The sequence below is a fragment of the Clarias gariepinus genome, chromosome 1, assembly GCF_024256425.1.
Source record: "Clarias gariepinus isolate MV-2021 ecotype Netherlands chromosome 1, CGAR_prim_01v2, whole genome shotgun sequence".
Lineage (NCBI taxonomy): Eukaryota > Metazoa > Chordata > Actinopteri > Siluriformes > Clariidae > Clarias > Clarias gariepinus.
In genome coordinates this window covers 17,090,014-17,110,826 of record NC_071100.1, presented here as the reverse complement: position 1 = coordinate 17,110,826, position 20,813 = coordinate 17,090,014, and the positions used below count along the sequence as shown (strand labels likewise).

The following is a 20,813-nucleotide window of genomic DNA, read 5'->3' as shown; positions in this document are numbered from 1 at the left end:
ACCGGCCCTGGTTGGCACACTGGTTTAGTAGTTAGCACCGTGGCCTTGCACCTCCAGGGTTGCGTGTTTGGTTGCAATTACTTTTTCTTCACTATATTTAAATATTAGTTAACATTTAAATATAAATAGTAAAAAAATAAAAGCTTTATAGTGATTAAAGCTATAAATCTGTAATATTTTCTAGATGTTGCTCCTGGACCAAGTGATGTGACTTGTGTTAAACCTGAAGTGATGAAGAAACCAAAGGCAAATCAAGGTGGAATTTTTTTTCTATTTTATCATTATTTTTTATGACCATTTCTGAATTTAATTTACCCCTTAAACCATTTTTCATACTTTTTAATCTTAACACATAGTGTTCTGTAACTGATCAGAATCATTCAGTAACTAAAATGAAAATGATAGAAGTTAATAGAGGTAAATGTAGTGTAGTTCTGGAAGTTTAAGTGATAAACAGAATGGTGTGTGTTTCTTAGTGAATGTTAATTCAGTGACTGTTACTCACTAGGAAAGAGCAGTGAGGGAGATGATAATTTGTACTCAGAAGTGAAGAAGAACAAAGATAAAGTCTACACAACTGTATTGTTTTGACAGATACAGAAATTTTTACACTGTATTTACTTGTGCGTGTGTGTGCATGCTTGTGCCCTGTGATGGACTGGTACCCTCTCCAGGGTGCCCTGAGTCCCCTGAGCTACAGCCCTCCTGTAATCCTTTAAGCAGTATAGCTTATCATTAGTGAGTCAGTAAATAAATTAAAAATGAATAAAAAATTGCAAACCCTAAAAAACAGACATTAAACATAATATTAACTTGTCCTGAGAATGTGGTGGAGATTTAAACAGCTGGCTAAGAGAATGCAGTCCTGTAACGCCCATCCTACAGTAGCTGGCCAATGAGGAAGCAGCTCTGTAACACCCACCCACATGGTATGTTTGCGTCAAAAATACAAACGTAAAAATCAGAAGAAAAACTGAAACATTGAGGAGGAAAACTCAGCAGCAAAACATTTAACATGATCTTTGTATGTTTTGTTTTTGCAATTATTTGTATTTGCTCTCAATTTAACATCAGCTGAAATTCAAATATGAATAGTGAGAAAAAAAAGCTATAAATATGTAATGTTTTCTAGATGTTGCTCCTGGACCAAGTGATACGACTTGTGTTAAACCTGAAGTGATGAAGAAACCAAAGATAAATCAAGGTTTGTTTTTTATTTGAAACAGTTTTATAACGTTATTTTTTTACTATTTAGGGCCCTTCACACACTATGACGACATGGTACTGATGTCCTAGTGCTTGGGCCCTAAATAGTAAGAAAATAACATTATAAATCTGTAATATTTTCTAGATGCTGCCCCTGGATTAAGTCATGTGACTTGTGTTAAACCTAAACTGATGAAGAAACCAAAGATAAATCAAGGTAGGATTTTTTCTTTTTCGATTTCATGATTATTATTTTTATGACTTTTTCTGAATGTCATTTAACCCCTTAAACCATTTTCCCCTAATTACTAATCTTAATGCAAAGTGTTTGGTAACTGATCAAAATTAATAGCGATAAATGTACTGTAGTAATGGAGGTTAAGACAGTTCTAGAAATGACATTAATTATCAACAGATTATGATTTGTTTGTTTATTTAACCAGTTATTTTGCTTTGCCAATACAATGGCAGGACTGGCTTTGAGATTAGGACTGACAGTTAGTGATGTACAGAAAATAATTGTAAAGTTTTTTGGTACTATGTAACCAAAAGGTGAGGAGGATAAACCATGGATGTGGTGGACAGTCCTGTTAATCCCTTAAATTTCTTCAGATTTTTACTTATTCTGCTTTAGAATATCAGCTCCATTAATGCCTGGGTTTCAGGGTTAAGTCCCAAATAGCATCAAATTTAATGATATTGAGCACTTTCACACAAGACTTAGTGCTCTTGTTCAGGGGTTAGAGAGGGAGTTGGGATTCAGCCTTATGTTACCTTGTGCTTATTAGTTTTGTGGCTCAAGCTGTGAACAGAAAACATGGACAGTTCAGAGGAAGAGTTATCAGATGTGTTTTCTTGCTAAAAGAGCTTCCATGACTGGTTTTGCTTTTGAATGTGGGTTTTGGCGGAAGAGGCAGCTGCTCTCTCTTCAGTACTACGGACTGTACTGACCTACGTTACCCCATGCTGTTGATTGACAGTTAATGTAGTTAATGATTGTTAGAACACCTGTGATGCAAAGTGATGCATATAGTTAAACATTCTAGTGCTGTTACCATCCTTTATTATCACTCAGAATTCCACTCGTCCAGTCAGATTATTCTGTCAGAACTAACTGTTGTATAATATTTTATGAATGATTCATTATGTTGAATCTTTCATAGATGCTGCCCCTGGACCAAGTAATGTGCCTAAAACTGAAGGGAAAAAACTAAATCCAGGTAAGATATCTATTTTTTAAATAATATTTATATTGTTTTAATACGGCCTAAGTCTTAAAATTCATTTAACTTTTTGCTTCAACAATATTTTTATTGATTTTAAAACAGGGATATTACAGGGTAGACATGTAATGTTTTAATACAGAATTTTAAATCCCTATAGCACCCACCCCACCCCTCCCTAGCTCCAAGCCAGCTTTACAAGTACAAGGAAAGGCTAGACGCCAGGCATAAAAAAGAAGGAGAGAGACTAAAAAAGAAAAAAGAACCTGGAGCTGGAAGTTTTTAGTTTTGCGTACAACAACAACAAAAAGGGAAAAGAAAACAAACAGACAAACGATCAAATAAAAAGGGAATCAAACTATAAATGTATATGAAAAAAGCGAAGGAAGGGCCCCCACACCTGTTGGAATTTTAAGTCTGGATAACGGATTGAGTAGTGGATCTTCTCCAGGGACAGACAGGACATAATATCTCTGAGCCACTGGGCGTGAGTGGGTGAAGTGGCATCCTTCCATTTGAATAAAAGAGAACGCCTGGCCAGGAGTGTCGCAAAAGATAATAAACGCTGTTTAGCTGGAGTTAGACGCTTGTCTTCCTCTCCAGTGACACCAAAGAGAGCGATCAGAGGGTCTGGTTCAAGGTTGCATTTCAATATGTACGACAGGGTTTTAAAAACATCCCTCCAAAATTTTTCCAAATTCGGGCATGTCCAGTACATATGAATAAGAGATGCTTCTCCACTTTTACATTTATCACAGCAAGGATCAATGTCTGGGTAAAAACGGGAAAGTTTAAGTTTGGAGAAATGAGCCCTGTGTACAACCTTAAACTGTAATAAAGAGTGGCGGGCACATAAGGAGGTTGAATTGACAAGTTTAAGAATTGAATTCCAAGTATCATCTGACAGCGAGAGATTTAAGTCTTTCTCCCAAGCAGTTTTAATTTTACTTAAAGGGGATTGACTCAAGCCCATCAATCCACCATAAATAGTGGATATTAGGCCTTTACGCAGCGGGGACAAACAGAGGAGATTATCTATAATATTTGCAGCAGGAGCCTCAGGGAAATTCGGTATTAAAGAGCTAATGAAGTGTCTTACTTGCAGATATCTGAAAAAGTTTGAATTGGGTAGGTTAAACCTTTCAGAAAGCTGCTCAAACGATGCAAACTTATGGTCAATAAACAGATCTTTGCAAAGCTTGATACCCTTATTGTACCATTCCTGAAACACTGAATCATGTAAAGTAGGTTGAAAGAGATAGTTAGAGACGATAGGACTGGACAGAGAGAAGCCCAGAAGACCGCAGTGCTTTCTGAACTGAGCCCATACTCTCAAGGTATGCCTAACAACTGAGTTATTGATTAATTTTATTGAGGGGATGGGGAGTGCAGATCCAAGGAGTGCAGAGACAGAGAGATTTTTGACAGACTTTATCTCCATTTCCACCCAGGCAGGCCGATTAGGTTGGTTATGAAAATATGCCCAAAAGATGACAGATCGAATGTTTGCTGCCCAGTAGTAAAAGCGAAAATTAGGCAGAGCCATGCCACCGTCTCTTTTAGATCTTTGAAGTAGAGACTTATTTAATCGTGGATGTTTACCTTTCCAAAAGTAAGAGGATATTATTGAGTCTAAAGCACTAAAGTAAGATTTGGGAATGAAAACAGGTACAGACTGAAAGAGATATAAAAATTTAGGAAGAATACTCATTTTAATGGCATTAATGCGGCCCACCAGGGACATGGACAGTGGTGACCATTTTTCCAAGTCCTTTTTAGTTTGGGTTAACAACCTAGTAAAATTTTCTTTAAAAAGGTGTTTATGTTTCCTTGTGATTGTAATACCGAGATAGGTGAACTGATTTTTCACTATGTTGAATGGAAAATTATGCATACCAGTTGTTACTGCTGTATTATTAAACAGAAAAAGTTCACTTTTGCGCAAATTCAATTTATATCCTGAAAAGTAGCTAAATTCACTAAGCAATGACAGCACAGGTGGAAGGGAGGAGATTGGATTTGATATAAAAAGTAGAAGATCATCTGCATAAAGGGAAACTTTATGTTCTTCTCCCTGCCTCCAAATCCCAGATATATCCCTACAGCTGCGAAATGCAATTGCTAGTGGCTCAATGGCAAGGTTAAAGAGCAATGGGCTGAGAGGACACCCCTGACGAGTTCCCCGCTGAAGGCTGAATGGTTGAGACTGCTGAGCATTTGTCAGAACTGAGGCAGTAGGGCTTGAATATAATAATTTAACCCAAGTAATAAAACTTGGACCAAAATTGAATTTTTCTAAAGCCCTAAATAAGTACTCCCATTCCACACGATCAAAAGCCTTTTCAGCATCCAAAGAAAGGACACACTCAGGGATCCCCTCTGATGGTGTGTACAGGACATCTATAAGACGTCGAATGTTAAAGTAAGAAAAGCGATTTTTGACAAAACCGGTCTGGTCCTCAGATATAGTAGAGGGTAAAACATTCTCTAATCTACGAGCCAAGACTTTAGCAAGGATTTTAACATCCACGTTAAGAAGGGAGATTGGTCTATATGAAGAGCACTCTGTTGGGTCTTTATCTCTCTTTGCTATAAGGGTGATGCGAGCTTCATTAAATGACGCAGGCATCTTACCTTGCTTAAAAGATTCAGAAAGAACCAAAGCTAGTTGTGGTGCAAGGTATGAGGAGAATGATTTAAAAAACTCTGCAGGGAACCCATCAGGACCCGGGGACTTACCAGATTGCAATGATGAGATAGCGGAACTGATCTCCTCTTGTGATATGGGCTCTTCTAATCTTAATCTAGAATCAGGGGACAGTGTTGGGATATCTAGTTGATTCAAGAAATTCTCAAGTGAATTACAGTCCTTTGGAAACTCAGAAGTATATAATCGAGAATAAAAATTCTTGAATGCATCATTAATTTTAGAATGGTCGGTAGTGATGGTACCATCCTCCATCCGAATTTTTGTAATGTGTTGCTGTGCTCTAAAACCTCTTAACTGGTTAGCTAAAAGTTTCCCGGATTTATCACCATGAATGTAAAATTGGCTCCTACTCTTTAATAATTGGCATTCAATTACATGCGTCGAGATGAGTTCAAAATTAGTTTGCAATTCTATGCGTTTTTTATACAGATCGGGGTTTTTAAATAGAGCATACTGCTGATCAATTTCTTTAATTTGGTTGGTCAAATCTTTTCGTTCTTTATATGCCTTCCTTTTCATATTTGCAGTATATGAAATTATCTGTCCCCTGAGGTAGGCTTTCAGAGCATCCCAAACAGTTAAACATGACACTTCAGGTGTTTCATTTGTGTTCAAGAAAAAAACTATCTGGTCTTCCATAAATTTTTTAAAATCATTCTCTATCAATAATGATGAATTAAAGCGCCAATGTTTATTAATTTGAGGAAGATTGGGGAGCTTTATAGACATAACAACTGGTGCATGATCCGATATCACAATGCTCTGATAAGCGCAGGAGCTAACCATGGGGATCAGTTGATTATCTACAAAGAAATAATCAATTCTAGAGAAAGTATGATGAACATGTGAGAAAAATGAGTATTCTCTCTTTTTTGGATTAAGGAAGCGCCATATGTCAGAGATACCAAAACTGCAAAGATAGGACTGAAGTAGCATGGCGGATTTACTCAGAGGTATAGGATTGGGAGATGACCTGTCAAGTGATGGATCTAAACAGCAGTTGAAGTCTCCCCCTAATATGAGAGAGTATGAGCTCAGATCTGGTAGAGCAGAGAAGAATTGTTCAAAGAAGGAAACATCATCGTAATTAGGGGCATATAAATTAGCCAACACTACATTAGTATTAAATAACTTCCCTGAAACAATGATATAACGACCATGTATATCCGCAATAACATTATGATGCTCAAAAGAGATGTTTGGATTGATCAGAATTGAGACACCCCTAGCTTTGGCCTGAAAGGTCGAGTGGTAGTGCTGCCCTCCCCAACGCGACATAAGGCGAGAATTATCGGAACTGCGAATGTGAGTTTCTTGTAAAAATGCGATTGCAGTGTTAAGTTGTTTAAGGTGTGAGAGCACCTTCCTTCTCTTGACCGGATGGTTTAAACCCTTAACATTCCAGCTCACAAAGTTTAAAGAACTATTCATTCTCCCTGAGAAGAGATAAAGGTAGATAAGCATAAATAATAATGAAATGCCTAGCGTCAGCCTTAAAACAGAAGTGTAAAACACAGAGCAACCTATCAAAGATACACCGTGTATACTGAACTAACACAATACTGGCTTTGGAGAACCCCCACCCCTGCCCCCCACACCCCTCCCCCACACACCCCACTACCCCCAAACAAACAAAGATAGCTGCTAACAAACAAAGCAGCAAGCTCTTCCATCCTTTCATTCTCCACCTAACCACTCTTCCTGCCGCTAACCACACCATCTTCTGCTCCGACACAGTTTACAAAAACTAAGAATTAAATATATAAATAAAACATTTCCCCACTCCAATACTGAAATATCTCAATAAGAGAAAAACACAAAACAACCCCCTGAAGCGGGTTTGGATGTAGGTATGCGGTGGGCTCTGTCAATCTCAGGCGGGGATGGGAGCGTTTCACTCCCAAACACCTCGCACAGAAATTTCGAGAAGAACTCGGTAGGGAGTCCACTCTCAGTACCCTCTGGAAGACCCAGGACACGCAGGTTCTGTCTCCTGCTCCGGCCTTCTAGGTCTACGACTTTGGCCGTTAACTTAGTGTTGTTTTCCCGAAGTCCGGAGCAGATGTTCTCTAACTCACTCACACGCTGGCTCAGGTCATCTGTAGCGAGTTCTAATGAAGGTAAGCGCTGTCCATGGTCCTCTACCTGGGCTTGAATTTGGTCCAGTTTACTTTCCAGTAAACTAAACGAAGATTTAAATTCAGCCGCTAACGCTTCACGGTGTTTATCTAACAGCGCTGAGATGGACTCGACTGTTAGAGCGGTCACAGTGTCGTCTTTTTTCCCGGCCTTAACACTCCTTGTAGCCATTATAAATGAAAAAAGTATGTAACCGTGGGGTAGAGTACAAAGTTATTGTATCCTAAAGATTTAGTTTAGCATTTAAGAACGGATAAGGGAGTGAAGGAATGTAAAATTGTCGGAGCAACTAACTCACACGTCTACTCCATGTGGCTGCTAACCGGAAGTCAAAATTCATTTAACTTTTTAAACCCTTTTATTTTTTGCCATGTATTTATATTAAAGCATAAAAAAATATAGATTATTTTATTTTCATAAAATACTACTGCCAAGCCTCAACACGTTACCACTGAGCCCCACCCTGCTAGTGCCGAGCACAGACCTGCCACGCTTCTTTGCACAGGTGGAAGGAAACTAAGGGCTTTTTAATATTATGGCCCTGAGATCATTTCCGAGTACATTTGACCCCAAAGTCTGGTGGAATTTAATCAGTGAGAACACTATAGTTACAGGCTATCTTCAAGAGTTGGGCTCAGGTATAGTTCTTTGTACTTTGTCCATGGATCAAATCACATATGAAAGATTTTACAGAAGTGTATTACTCTGTAAAAAAAAGATGCAATGTCGTAAGTCTCCACTGATATCTGTGTGCCCTCGTAGCACGCGTCAATCTTTTGATCTGCACAGCAATAGCTGATAAAGTATGCAGGCATGCAAGAGCATCGCTCTTGACATTTTTTCTTCTCTTATGTTTCCACTACATCCTTCAACAAATATGTGTTATTAGTCAGCCACCAATTGTGCAAGTTCTCCCACTTAATTTTGTCTGTAATTTTCATCATAGGTATACCTCAACCATGAGAGACAAAATAGGGAAAAAATCCAGAAAATCACATTGTAGGAATTTTAAAGAATTTAACAGTTTAACAGTAATAATTTTTATGAAATTAACAGGAATGATTAAACCAAAGACATTTTAGATTAAAACATTTCTATGGTGCATGGGACTTTCTCTTTCAATTATATGTTTAATCATCACTATTTTCCTTACAATATCACTTTTTGTGATTACTTCCGTCTACATTTAATATGACGATTTTTGGCTGCCGAATGCTTCCGAACCGGTAACAAGGTGATAAAAACCGATAATGACTCCATAAATGCGCTTAAAACGATAACGGCTTGATAACATCACTTAAGAATCGATACCATTGCATTAGTGTCGGGTGGCGCCAGCTGAAATTTTTGAACATGCTTCAAATTTCTTCCCGACACTAATGACAAAAACAAGCATGACAGAATCCACATTAAGCCCAAGTACAAAACAATGCAGATTATCACACAAATTATCTGGTACTCTCCATCTTTACTCTGTTGGCAAATCCAACTCTGATTTATCCCTCGGTGTGAAAGTAGTTTGATGTGAGTAGTTTAGCGCACAGGCAACTTTTGAGATATGGAACATTTTCACTGTAAATAAATAAGAGCAAATTTTTTTTTTTGACATCAAGAGTTAGGAGCAAAAACAATTTTAGATGCTTTTGGTTTCACCCAACAATGGGACATTCTATCTTGGAATTATCCTAATTTGTAATATAAAATACAACGACTAAAGCCTGTTGTGTATTCTGGGAGGATCTGACCCCTGGGCTGGAAAAATTATCACACTTTTTGATGTCAATGTCATTTAACCGCAGCCAATCAAAAGCATTTATTCATAAAGAAAAATATGGACATTTAAAGAAGAAAAAAAGATTTGGATATGTTTTTTACACACACAAACAAGACCCACGTGACTGTCCCAAATGATCCAAAAGCGAATTTTGCGTAGTTGGTCCCCTTTAGGTGGTTAATAGAACTGTGTTTTATCTTATCGAATGTTATATCTGTCTTTTCCCAACTAGGAAAGAGCAGTGACGGAGCTGGCGACATGTTCTCAGAACTGAAGCGGGCCATGGAGAAAAGTAAGATGAACTAAAGTGAAGTATTTTTACAACAGTTTTTGACATTGAAAGATATTTGCACATAATTTGCTACATTTAAAAATCTAATTTTATTTGTAACATATACAACCATACAAAGTGAAATGCCTATATGACTTTTTGCAAGCTAATAAGGAAAGATTAAAAGCATGTAAAATATAAAAACTGCAAATATATAATATAATTTTAATAAAATAAAGTATAAAATAGGTATATAAAGTGTTAACTGTATAAATTACATAAATTATACAGAGAGCAGCAGTATGGGTGGCCATGAAGTGTGAAATCAAATGAAATGTTTAAAATTAAATGAAGTGTGTGTGACAGCTACAGTAGATTTTACTACATTATTTTCAACATCAGTAACATGGCAGATATTTTTATGGAGACCAGATATAGCCCAGATTTAAATCAGGAACATAAACACCATAAAGCCACTTGGATGTTGAACATTATTTGGTTGTATTTTAAAAAACAATTTTTACAATTATCACCATTTTTTAATTTTACAAATAAAAGAGGCCAAAAGGTGTCTGATGTCAACTAGTGACAATTTTAACCCAGGACTATTTTTTATAGACCAGGACTATTTTTTTATTTTAACTGTATTATGATCCAAAAGACAATTTAAATTTTGAACACAGATTGTACAGATTACAACCTTGCATTTGATTGTGCTGTGTAAATAATCTGTTTCAGGTTGGCTAAAAGATATATTTACACACCAATTTATTTCATTAAAAAATGTTCATAAAAGCACTGAATAATAGCTACATGATTAATAACCAAATATTACATTTATTATTATTATTTTTTTGCATATAACCATGAAGAGAGTCAAATGTCTTCACCCAAGAACTGATGAAACAGCTGAAGAACATGGTAAACACGATTGTTTTGGAGCAGATTGTATTTTTAAAAAGATTGTTTTGCTTAAGGAAAATTTGAGTATTGTACAATCTTTCATGATATAGGAGTAACAGGAAGGTAACTTTATTAAAAAAAACATATTGTTTCTAGATCTCAGAATGAGCTAGAATTAGCTTTATCCAAGTTAACTTCTCCGATTTCATTTTCTGCATTAGTATAACACATAAGCTGGCAGTGTTAATTACTAGGTGTTCACTGGCATATTTTAATACAAAAAAAAAAGAAGAAAAAGTTTTTCAAGTTAAGATTCCTTAAAGTGTTTTGTTAGTTTTTTTTTTTTTTTTTTTTTAAACTCATTTATACTACAGTTAAACCTTGGATTATGAGCATAATTTCTTCCGGAAGTGTTCTTGTATATCAAAGCACTCGTATATAAAAAGCTAATTTCTCCATAAGAAAAACTTGTTCAAAACTCGAACAATTCGTTCCACAACCCAAAAATATACATATAAAAATTATTAATACAAAATATAACCCTCACTCACACAATCGTGCGCACACATACAAACAAAATAGAAAATGCTTTATGCTCACCCACATGGTCACAGTGTTATAGTAAACAGTATATGCATGCATGGATGTTGACTATAAAGTGACGCACGCGCACTGAAACCAAACATGAGAGACAGTTAACCACAAGGCTGCTCATATTTCAAGACCTTTTGAGTTTAGATTAATTTAAATACAGTCTTGCACACGAAGGTACTCGTAACCAATGTTTAACTGTATTTATTTATTATAAATTAGTGTTTTTGTGAAATGTAATATATATATATATATATATATATATATATATATATATATATATATTTATATATATATATATATATATATATATATATATATATATATATATATATATATAAAATAAATATATACCTGGAGAGAGCTGATTGGCTGAGCTCTCCCATAGGGGTGGGATGGGAGGCACACTGTGCTCTCACATTAATCATGACTGCTAAAATTTTTTATAGTATTACTATGATTGTGCTTTTGATTTTTATGATTGTACTTTTAAGACTATATACATGCTTTTAGAAAAGCTTTAAAATAACAATTACACTTTGCAAAAAAAAAGTTTATGGTATTTTTATGATTGTACTTTCATTATTTGACTTCTGTTTTATTATTTTGTTCTTTTATTTTTTAAACTATATATTTAGTATTTTAGAGTATACAATTAATCATAAACTTGGGTTCATTATAAAGTCTTAATTGCATCTCCAACACATAATACAATATCAAAGTATACATTATTTTTATTTAATTTGTTTTATTTAACATTGCTTAATAATCTTTGAATGCATGATTTAATCATTTTTGTTTTAGTTTTTAAGTAATTTAAACAGTACATAATGAATTTTGCTTGTTTTTGTAAACATTATGTCTGGTTTTAGCAAAAAATAAATATATTTAAAAAAACAACAGGTCGTATGTTCCGTTTTTCTCTTTATTATTAGAGATGATTGATGTTTAATCAGTGCTGGTTGGCTGAATGTAAAATCCACACTTACTTTAAATGCAGGTCTGGAAGTGACTTACTTTGCTTTTGCAATTGAAGGTCCATTTTTCTCAAGTGGACAGATTACACAGCAGGACAAAATGAGATTGAAAAATGGCAATAATAAACAATAATTTTTTTACATTTCAAATAAATGTTTTAACCCTTATCTTCTGTAATTGCCATTACAAATACTACAATACCCAGAATCCTTGTTTTCTTCCAGCCATTTGTGATGTTTGAATTGTAACAAGAATCTTCCATAATCAAAACAAGATCTTGGTGAGAATTTAGTATGTCTTTGGACAGAAATAAACGTTGTGATATTGCACGAATTTATCAAAACAATCTAATAATGCTATAATCCAAGGCCAAAAGGCAGCATGATTAAATATTAGAGTGGGAATTTAGTAATTAATGTTTTTATTTATTATGGTGAAAATGCAGCAAAAGCAAAAAGGTTTATTCCTGTGCAGGACGTCTTAGTTACACACAAACTAAGGAAGTGGTATCTCAGGTGGCTAATGATCTAGGTTGTTGGTTTGGGGATCTGAGGACCCGATTTCGAGCCCAGCCATTGACAGGTTGCCACACCCCATACTACCCAGCCACTGCATGTTAGATGTGGTCCGCTGTGGCGACCCCTTGACGGGAGCAGCTGAAAGACTAACAACAACAATTGTAATCCTAAAATTATTATTATTTTTTTTATTTAAGCATTTGGCAGATGATCTTATCCAGGGCGACTTTGAAGTTTCTGTCATTGGAAAGATACTTACACTGGGTTAGTAGATGACTAACTAAGTGACATCAGTCAAGCACAGCTGGGAGGCAGATTTATTTTAATAGATGGGGGGGATTATTTCAAGTGTTAAAAGAAAATCCTAAAAAATGTCTAGCCATCATTTTGTGATCTCAAGCTCAAGTGCACTCGGGTTATGACTGCACTTAAAAATAATAATAATAATGAGGTTATTGAGAGACCTACAGCACTGTCGCCTTGCACCTCCAGGGTCCGGGTTCGATTCCCGTCTCTGTGTGCATGGAGATGGTATGTTCTCCCCGTGCTTGGTGGATTTCCTCTGAGTACTCTAGTTTCCTCCCACAGTCCAAAGACCTGCAGATTAGGCTAATTGGCGTTCCCAAATTGCCCGTAGTGTGTGTGTGAGTGTGTGTATGTGTGTGTGCCCTGCGATGGATTGGCACTCTGTCCAAGGTGTACCTTGCCTCGTGCCCTAAGCCTCCTGGGAGAGGCTCCAGGCCCCCGAGACCCTAAATACAGGATAAAGCGGTATAGACGATGAGTAAGTGACCTACAGTTGTCAAAGTCCAGACTTAAATCTGATTGCTATTCATGCTTGAAAACTCTTCAATTTGGCTGAATTGAAACAATTCTGCAGAGTGTGCCAAACTTCCTAAACAGCGATGTTAAGGACTCATTGCCAGTAATCGCAAACGATTTGCTGTAGTTGCCGTGAAGGGTGGGACAACCAGTTATTAATTTTAGGGCGCAATTACTTTTTCACATAGAGACAGGTAGGTCTGGACAGCTTTTTTCAAAACATATCCATGTGTTAGAATGGCCCAGTAAAAGTCAAGATCTAAATCCAATCGAGAATCTGTGGCAAGATCTGAAAACTGCTGTTCACAAACGCTGTCCATCTAATCTGACTGAACTGGAGCTGTTTTGCAAAGAAGAATGGGCAAGGATTTCAGTCTCTAGATGTGCAAAGCTGGTAGAGACATTCCCTAAAAGACTGGCAGCTGTAATTGCAGCAAAAGGTGGTTCTACAGAGTATTGACTCAGGGGGCTGAATAATTATGCACACCCCACTTTTCAGTTATTTATTTGTAAAAAAATGTTTGGAATCATGTATGATTTTCGTTCCACTTCTCACGTGTACACCACTTTGTATTGGTCTTTCACGTGGAATTCCAATAAAATTGATTCATGTTTGGCTGTAATGTGACAAAATGTGAAAAAGTTCAAGGGGGCCGAATACTTTTGCAAGCCACTGTATATATATATATATATATATATATATATATATATATACAGTGGTGTGAAAAACTATTTGCCCCCTTCCTGATTTCTTATTCTTTTGCATGTTTGTCACACAAAATGTTTCTGATCATCAAACACATTTAACTATTAGTCAAAGATAACACAAGTAAACACAAAATGCAGTTTTTAAATGATGGTTTTTATTATTTAGGGAGAAAAAAAATCCAAACCTACATGGCCCTGAGTGAAAAAGTAATTGCCCCCTAAACCTAATAACTGGTTGGGCCACCCTTAGCAGCAATAACTGCAATCAAGCGTTTGCAATAACTTGCAACGAGTCTTTTACAGCGCTCTGGAGGAATTTTGGCCCACTCATCTTTGCAGAATTGTTGTAATTCAGCTTTATTTGAGGGTTTTCTAGCATGAACCGCCTTTTTAAGGTCATGCCACGACATATCAATAGGATTCAGGTCAGGACTTTGACTAGGCCACTCCAAAGTCTTTATTTTGTTTTTCTTCAGCCATTCAGAGGTGGATTTGCTGGTGTGTTTTGGATCATTGTCCTGCTGCAGCACCCAAGATCGCTTCAGCTTGAGTTGACGAACAGATGGCCGGACATTCTCCTTCAGGATTTTTTGGTAGACAGTAGAATTCATGGTTCCATCTATCACAGCAAGCCTTCCAGGTCCTGAAGCAGCAAAACAACCCCAGACCATCACACTACCACCACCATATTTTACTGTTGGTATGATGTTCTTTTTCTGAAATGCTGTGTTACTTTTAAGCCAGATGTAACGGGACACGCACCTTCCAAAAAGTTCAACTTTTGTCTCGTCGGTCCACAAGGTATTTTCCCAAAAGTCTTGGCAATCATTGAGATGTTTTTTTAGCAAAATTGAGACCAGCTTTAATGTTCTTTTTGCTTAAAAGTGGTTTGCGCCTTGGAAATCTGCCATGCAGGCCGTTTTTGCCCAGTGTCTTTCTTATGGTGGAGTCAAGAACACTGACCTTAATTGAGGCAAGTGAGGCCTGCAGTTCTTTAGATGTTGTCCTGGGGTCTTTTGTGGCCTCTCGGATGAGTTGTCTCTGCACTCTTGGGGCAGTAATTTTGGTCGGCCGGCCACTCCTGGGAAGGTTCACCCTGTTCCATGTTTTTGCCATTTGTGGATAATGGCTCTCACTGTGGTTCGCTGGAGTCCCAAAGCTTTAGAAATGGCTTTATAACCTTTACCAGACTGATAGATCTCAATAACTTTTGTTCTCATTTGTTCCTGAATTTCTTTGGATCTTGGCATGATGTCTAGCTTTTGAGGTGCTTTTGGTCTACTTCTCTGTGTCAGGTAGCTCCTATTTAAGTGATTTCTTGATTGAAACAGGTGTGGCAGTAATCAGGCCTGGGGTTGACTACAGAAATTGAACTTAGGTGTAATAAACCACAGTTAAGTTATTTTTTAACAAGGGGGGCAATCACTTTTTCACACAGGGCCATGTAGAGTTTTTTTTCTCCCTTAATAACGTAAACCTTCATTTAAAAACTGCATTTTGTGTTCAATTATGTTATCTTTGACTAATAGTTAGCGGTTTTTGATGAGCAGAAACATTTAAGTGTGACAAACATGCAAAAGAATAGGAAATCAGGAAGGGGGCAAATAGTTTTTCACACCACTGTATATATATATATATATATATATATATATATATATATATATATATATATATTTACTGTATATCATTCCTGTTACCTTCCTGGTGCTGATACCTTCTTCACTGGTGGATGAGAAGTACAAACATACCATTTTGAACACCCTATTGGTTGGTACGTGATCCATTGCACCTGCACATGATGTCACTGCACACACTTCAGCAAGGACGTTTGAATAAAATAGCATTTTTGGTTGATAAGGTTGTGATAAGTAGACGGAGATGTCCATGATAGAGACTCAAGATATATATATATATATATATTTTTTTAATATATATATAATTTTTTTTTATTAATCACTTGGATTAATTATTCTTTCTGACAGCACTAATGTTTATTGTAGATAACCATACAAGGTTAATTGTTACTAAGCCTGCTCTGGGTACACTAATTTTCTTGTATGTTGCCCTCACAGATTCCTGCAGCTAAGCTTGGATGTACATTTACATTCCATTAAAGGTTACCGATGACATGCCTCTGAAGTTTGACTTTTTGCACCATTAAAATACTTATAGGCAACTAGTTATCATATCTTCTTCTCCATAAAACATGTTAATGCTCAGTAGTACACATATATGGTTCTTTAATGTATTTGGATTGTACTAAAATGCATTATTTTTCAATTGCCATATACAGTATCCCAAATTACTATGGCCGTTAAAAAATACAACAAAAAACAACACATTTTTCTTTTTTTTTAGGTGTTAGTGCAGTATATACAGTACAGTAGGCCCGTGGCACAGCCTAAGCTTTTATCCTTAATACTTTCCTTTTTACCCCTTACGTTTACTTTTATACTTTAAGTAGTTTTGAAACCAGTACTTTTACACTTTTACTTGTGTAAAAAGCTCGAGTTGATACTTCAACTTCTAAATAAATTCCACTCCTGATCTATCGAGTAACTGCAGCCAAGTCAAGTCCTCAGAGAAACAGCTATCAACCTAAGTCGGGGCAGAACCGTCTTCATGGTAGAGTGAAACTGTCCTCACCAGACGCATCCCAAAGAGACACACGGGGCATCCATGTGACGAGATCTCCAACCAGAAGCGGGGCACCATGATGAGTCAGACAGGTCCGGAGGGCAGAGGGAGTCTGGCTCACTGGCAGCTCAGGAACGACACATGTAGCTCGACAGAGAGAGGGAAGAGAGAGAGGGGGAGAGAGAGCAGAAGAGGAGAGATAACAGTTAGGTATGGTCACAGTCACACAATGTATAATGTGAATGTATATTAACTGTAGAGTGCAAGCAGAGACTCCGGCAGAACTAACTATGACAGCATAACAAAAAGGGAGAGCCAGAAGGAAACACAAACATGAGGGCTTCCTGACATGTAAAGCAAACAATCACCTCACCGTCAACAAACCTGAGTGATCAATGAGAGTGAGGAAGACAGCATCCAAACATACCAGTTCACCATAATACTCTACGTCCATGAGTCCCCCAGATCTGCTCCTTTACCTAAGGCAAATCTATTTATAAAAATGCTTGGCTAAATAAATAGGTTTTTAGCCTGGACTTAAACACCGAGACTGTGTCTGAGTCCCGAATACTATTTGGAAGACTATTCCATAACTTTGGGGCTTTGTAAGAAAAAGCTCTGCCCCCAGCTGTATTTTTCATAATACACGGTACTGACAAGCACTTAAATTACCAAGTATTGAAATCCCACTACTCCTCAACAGTTAAGTACCTCTGTTTTACTCAAACTTTTGTTAGCTGGTCATTTGTCGTCTGGTGGCTCCGGGGCATTGCTATGCATTCACAGCAATTTTAAAATACTGCATAATTCATTTAAGTAATATTTACTTACTAAAACTTTTCTTTCTTGCTTCTTGTTGGTTTTATGTTTATGTAAGATCATGTGATTGCACCTCAGTGCAGGTAAATTGTTGGCTTAGCTTGAATCGATTAGTCCATTTGGATGTCTTTAAAGTTTTTAAGTACAGTGTTACCAGTTGTTTTACAAAATTTCATTCTAAGGAGTTGGACCAACAATACAATATTCATTCATTAATATTAACGTAGCATTGACATTTTTTAGCAATTTGTGCTGCATTGGCTTTTCTGTGTGATAGAACCAGGTGGGCCAGAGCTTTAGTCTCTGGGTGATGGGTTAGGGTTAAGTGAACTCGTGTATAGTTGGTGATCAATGCTGGTGGTGGTATTGGTGTAATGGCTGACAGGTGTAAGTTGCTGTTTATCTATTGGCAGCCTCATTGATGTCTCAGTGGTGCAGCATTTTCTCCACATGCTGATTATGGGCATTATGATGTAAAGTAAAAATTCTGAGATCCTAAGCTTTTAAGGAATTAGCATTCACATAAAATCAAGAACATGGGAAAAAATAAGGCACTTAATAGAAACATCTTATTTTTATTTAGTGTTAAGTAAAACAGTTTTATTGATGACAGGTGTATTAGAATTAATTAGAACATGAATTTGAGTTCTATTGGTAAATTAGAGGTGCAGTCACATGCCCCATTGTATCAGTGTGCACTCGTGTAACCAAGATTTTGTACATTATTTAAATCTATTTAAATGTTTTTCTTAGTTTAAACTTTTATTCATTTCTGTATCATTTTACATAAATCTCACATTTTTCTTATTTAAAAATTACCTTTTATCATTTTGAAAGAGGACTGTCGAATTTTATATTAATGCTATATTAGGCCATGTTAGGAGATACATCTTACACAACCACTAACATTATTAATGATATTAAGGAATTAAGGAATCTTAATACAGTCTAAATTATACTTTTAAACCTGCATCATCTCTAACTCTCTCTCTCTCTTTCTCTCTCTCTCTCTCTCTCTCTCTCACACGCACACACACACGCACACACACACACACACATACACACACATACACACACATACACACACCCAAACACATTGTTTTTAGAAACACAGGAAGTTTTAAGTCTTTAGCACAGACACGTCTCACTCAGTCAGTCATCAGTAGGACAGGATGGAGCTCCGTCCACTCTGTGTGATGCTCTGTGAGTAAATGTTCTCTGTCTGTCTTCATTACAGTGACTGATGCTGAATTAAGTTTCTAATTAACATTCTAATTAGTCATGTCATCAGGTTCTGTGTGATTTTTTTTTTTTTTTTTTTAGGATACAAAATTTAGAGTAAACGGTACATTCTGCCCTGTGTGGTGTGTTTATATTCAGTCCAATGTGTTTTATGAGTAAAATATTAAATAGTTATTAAACAAACCCTATTTATACCACTTACATGCTGGTGTCTCACATTACAGCAGAACATCACAGCTGATGATTTTAACTGTTATGCATTGATTTATATTTAACACTTTATATTTGTTTGGTGATGTTTTCTACACTCTATCATCTGCGAAGTACAAAGAAAATTTTTTTCTTGTAAATATACTAAAAGCTTTGCAGGCTTAAACTTTGCAGACCTGTGCCAAACCGACAGGATGTCAGGTCACAATTATAAGATTTATTTGGTGAAATTAATTTAGGACAGTCACATATTGATTTGTTTATACTGCACTTTAACTTCAGCTCTGCATGACCAAGTGTGCAGGCTACAAGACATGGCACAATTTTTTGTGAACTTTTTCACACCTTACAAATTGAAAAGCAGACACTGATGAAAGGAAACTGTTTATTAAAGCTGACATTAGATACTCCAGAAGCTTGTTTGACATTTTGGACTTGAGAGACTTTAGCATATCCATATATAAATGTCTCTGTGTTTAACATCGGGTCAGAGCAGCTGCAGCGTGACTTACATTTATTTAAGATTAAAATAGTGTGAACAAATCATATTACACTACCATGTTGTTGAATTTTTTGTGCTGATTGGTCAGAATGTATTGATTAATTTTCTATAACAGCACCTCTGATAATAATACAGGCTGTACTATTACAAAGCACAGATTCATATTATTGTTGTTACTCTTTGTGTTGTGCACAGGGAACTATGAAAACCGTATATATATAAATGTTCCTTAGTAACATGGCAACATGTTTGTCTCTATATTCTTTGTAAGTTCAGGTGTGAAATACATATGCTATTAAAATAGAACATGTGCTTTTAGGTGTTAATTCATTAGTGACAACTAGTTTGTGGTTTGTGCCTTTTCACACATCATCAAACATGACTATAAATGGTAAAAAGTACGGCATGTTCATTAATAAACATATGGGTATATGAGTATGGTGTTCTTTAAGTGATAAGTTGTCTTGGTCTTAAACTATATTTCAGAATTTGTCAGGAATGAAAGATTGCAGGCAAGGCATAATTGCAAAAGTGAAGACTAAAAAAAAGAAAACAAACACAAGAACGAAATTTATCCACACAGTAGTACAAAACTAACTAAGAATTCAGACACAGACAGTAATGACAACACCTGCAAGATAAAAGTCAATGCATTCTTGGAGCTGAAGTCTGGGAGCAAGTATGAAATTAAGACACTTTACTCCTAAGTCTTAATTCAAATTAACAGTTCCAACACCATTGTGCAACACAGAGTCCCTGGGCACAAAGGTGCCACTACGGAGCTACGTCAGGTCAAGTCAAGTAGGCTTTTATTGTCAATTCAACCTTCTAAAGTTCAGTACATAGTGAAACGAAACAACAGAGCGCCTTTGGTGGGCAAGGAAAACCCCCACTAAAATCTTTTAAAACAAAAGCTGTGGTGTATATGTGGTTTATGGCAGATTGTAGGTTTGGAATAAAGAGCTACAGGAGCCATAGACCAAACATGGTGTACTGAGTGGCAGTAAAGTGCCATGGATACCAGCTACTGTAAAATGTATAAAAAAGTCATACTGACAGTCGCACATACACTGCAGAAAAATAGAGTTACACATGGTGAACAGGCTCTTCTTTAAAAAAATCCCAGGAGGATTAACCCCTAAAACTCAAGCAGCACGGATGTGTGATGGCAATAGAACACTGGGCAATGAGCGATAAAATAAAATAAAAATAACATGTCCTGTCAGTGTGTGTCGATGGGAGAGGCTTCAGACATCACACTGTGCATTTGGGGTTTCTGATATGTCATATAGAACCAAAGTTACTACGTTTAAAACCTGTACATTTTACTGCTGCCATAATATGGTGATGACCAGTGGCGGCTGCTAGCTTTTGAAACAGGGGAAGCTCATATTAGGCCTTCATCATAAAATTTATTATGTTATTTGTACGTAATATATATATATATATATATATATATATATATATATATATATATATATATATATATATATAAATATTAGATCTACTATTTTATATAAAAATGTAGATCTATTGTTATTATTATTGCCCAAACACTAT

General features: G+C 36.3%; 1 protein-coding gene across 1 annotated transcript in view; it reads left to right on the top strand.

Annotated features, from left to right (window-relative positions):
• The window catches only part of LOC128518883 (uncharacterized), a 429,900-nt gene extending 419,288 nt beyond the window's left edge, over positions 1–10,612 (top strand). Inside the window, exons 24-29 of the mRNA XM_053492243.1 lie at positions 185–256; positions 1,133–1,204; positions 1,352–1,423; positions 2,370–2,426; positions 9,285–9,344; positions 10,196–10,612. Coding sequence (XP_053348218.1) covers positions 185–256; positions 1,133–1,204; positions 1,352–1,423; positions 2,370–2,426; positions 9,285–9,344; positions 10,196–10,224 — 362 coding nt within the window. The 3' untranslated portion in view covers positions 10,225–10,612. The remainder of the gene's footprint in view (positions 1–184; positions 257–1,132; positions 1,205–1,351; positions 1,424–2,369; positions 2,427–9,284; positions 9,345–10,195) is intronic.
• Positions 10,613–20,813: the final 10,201 nt, after the last annotated feature.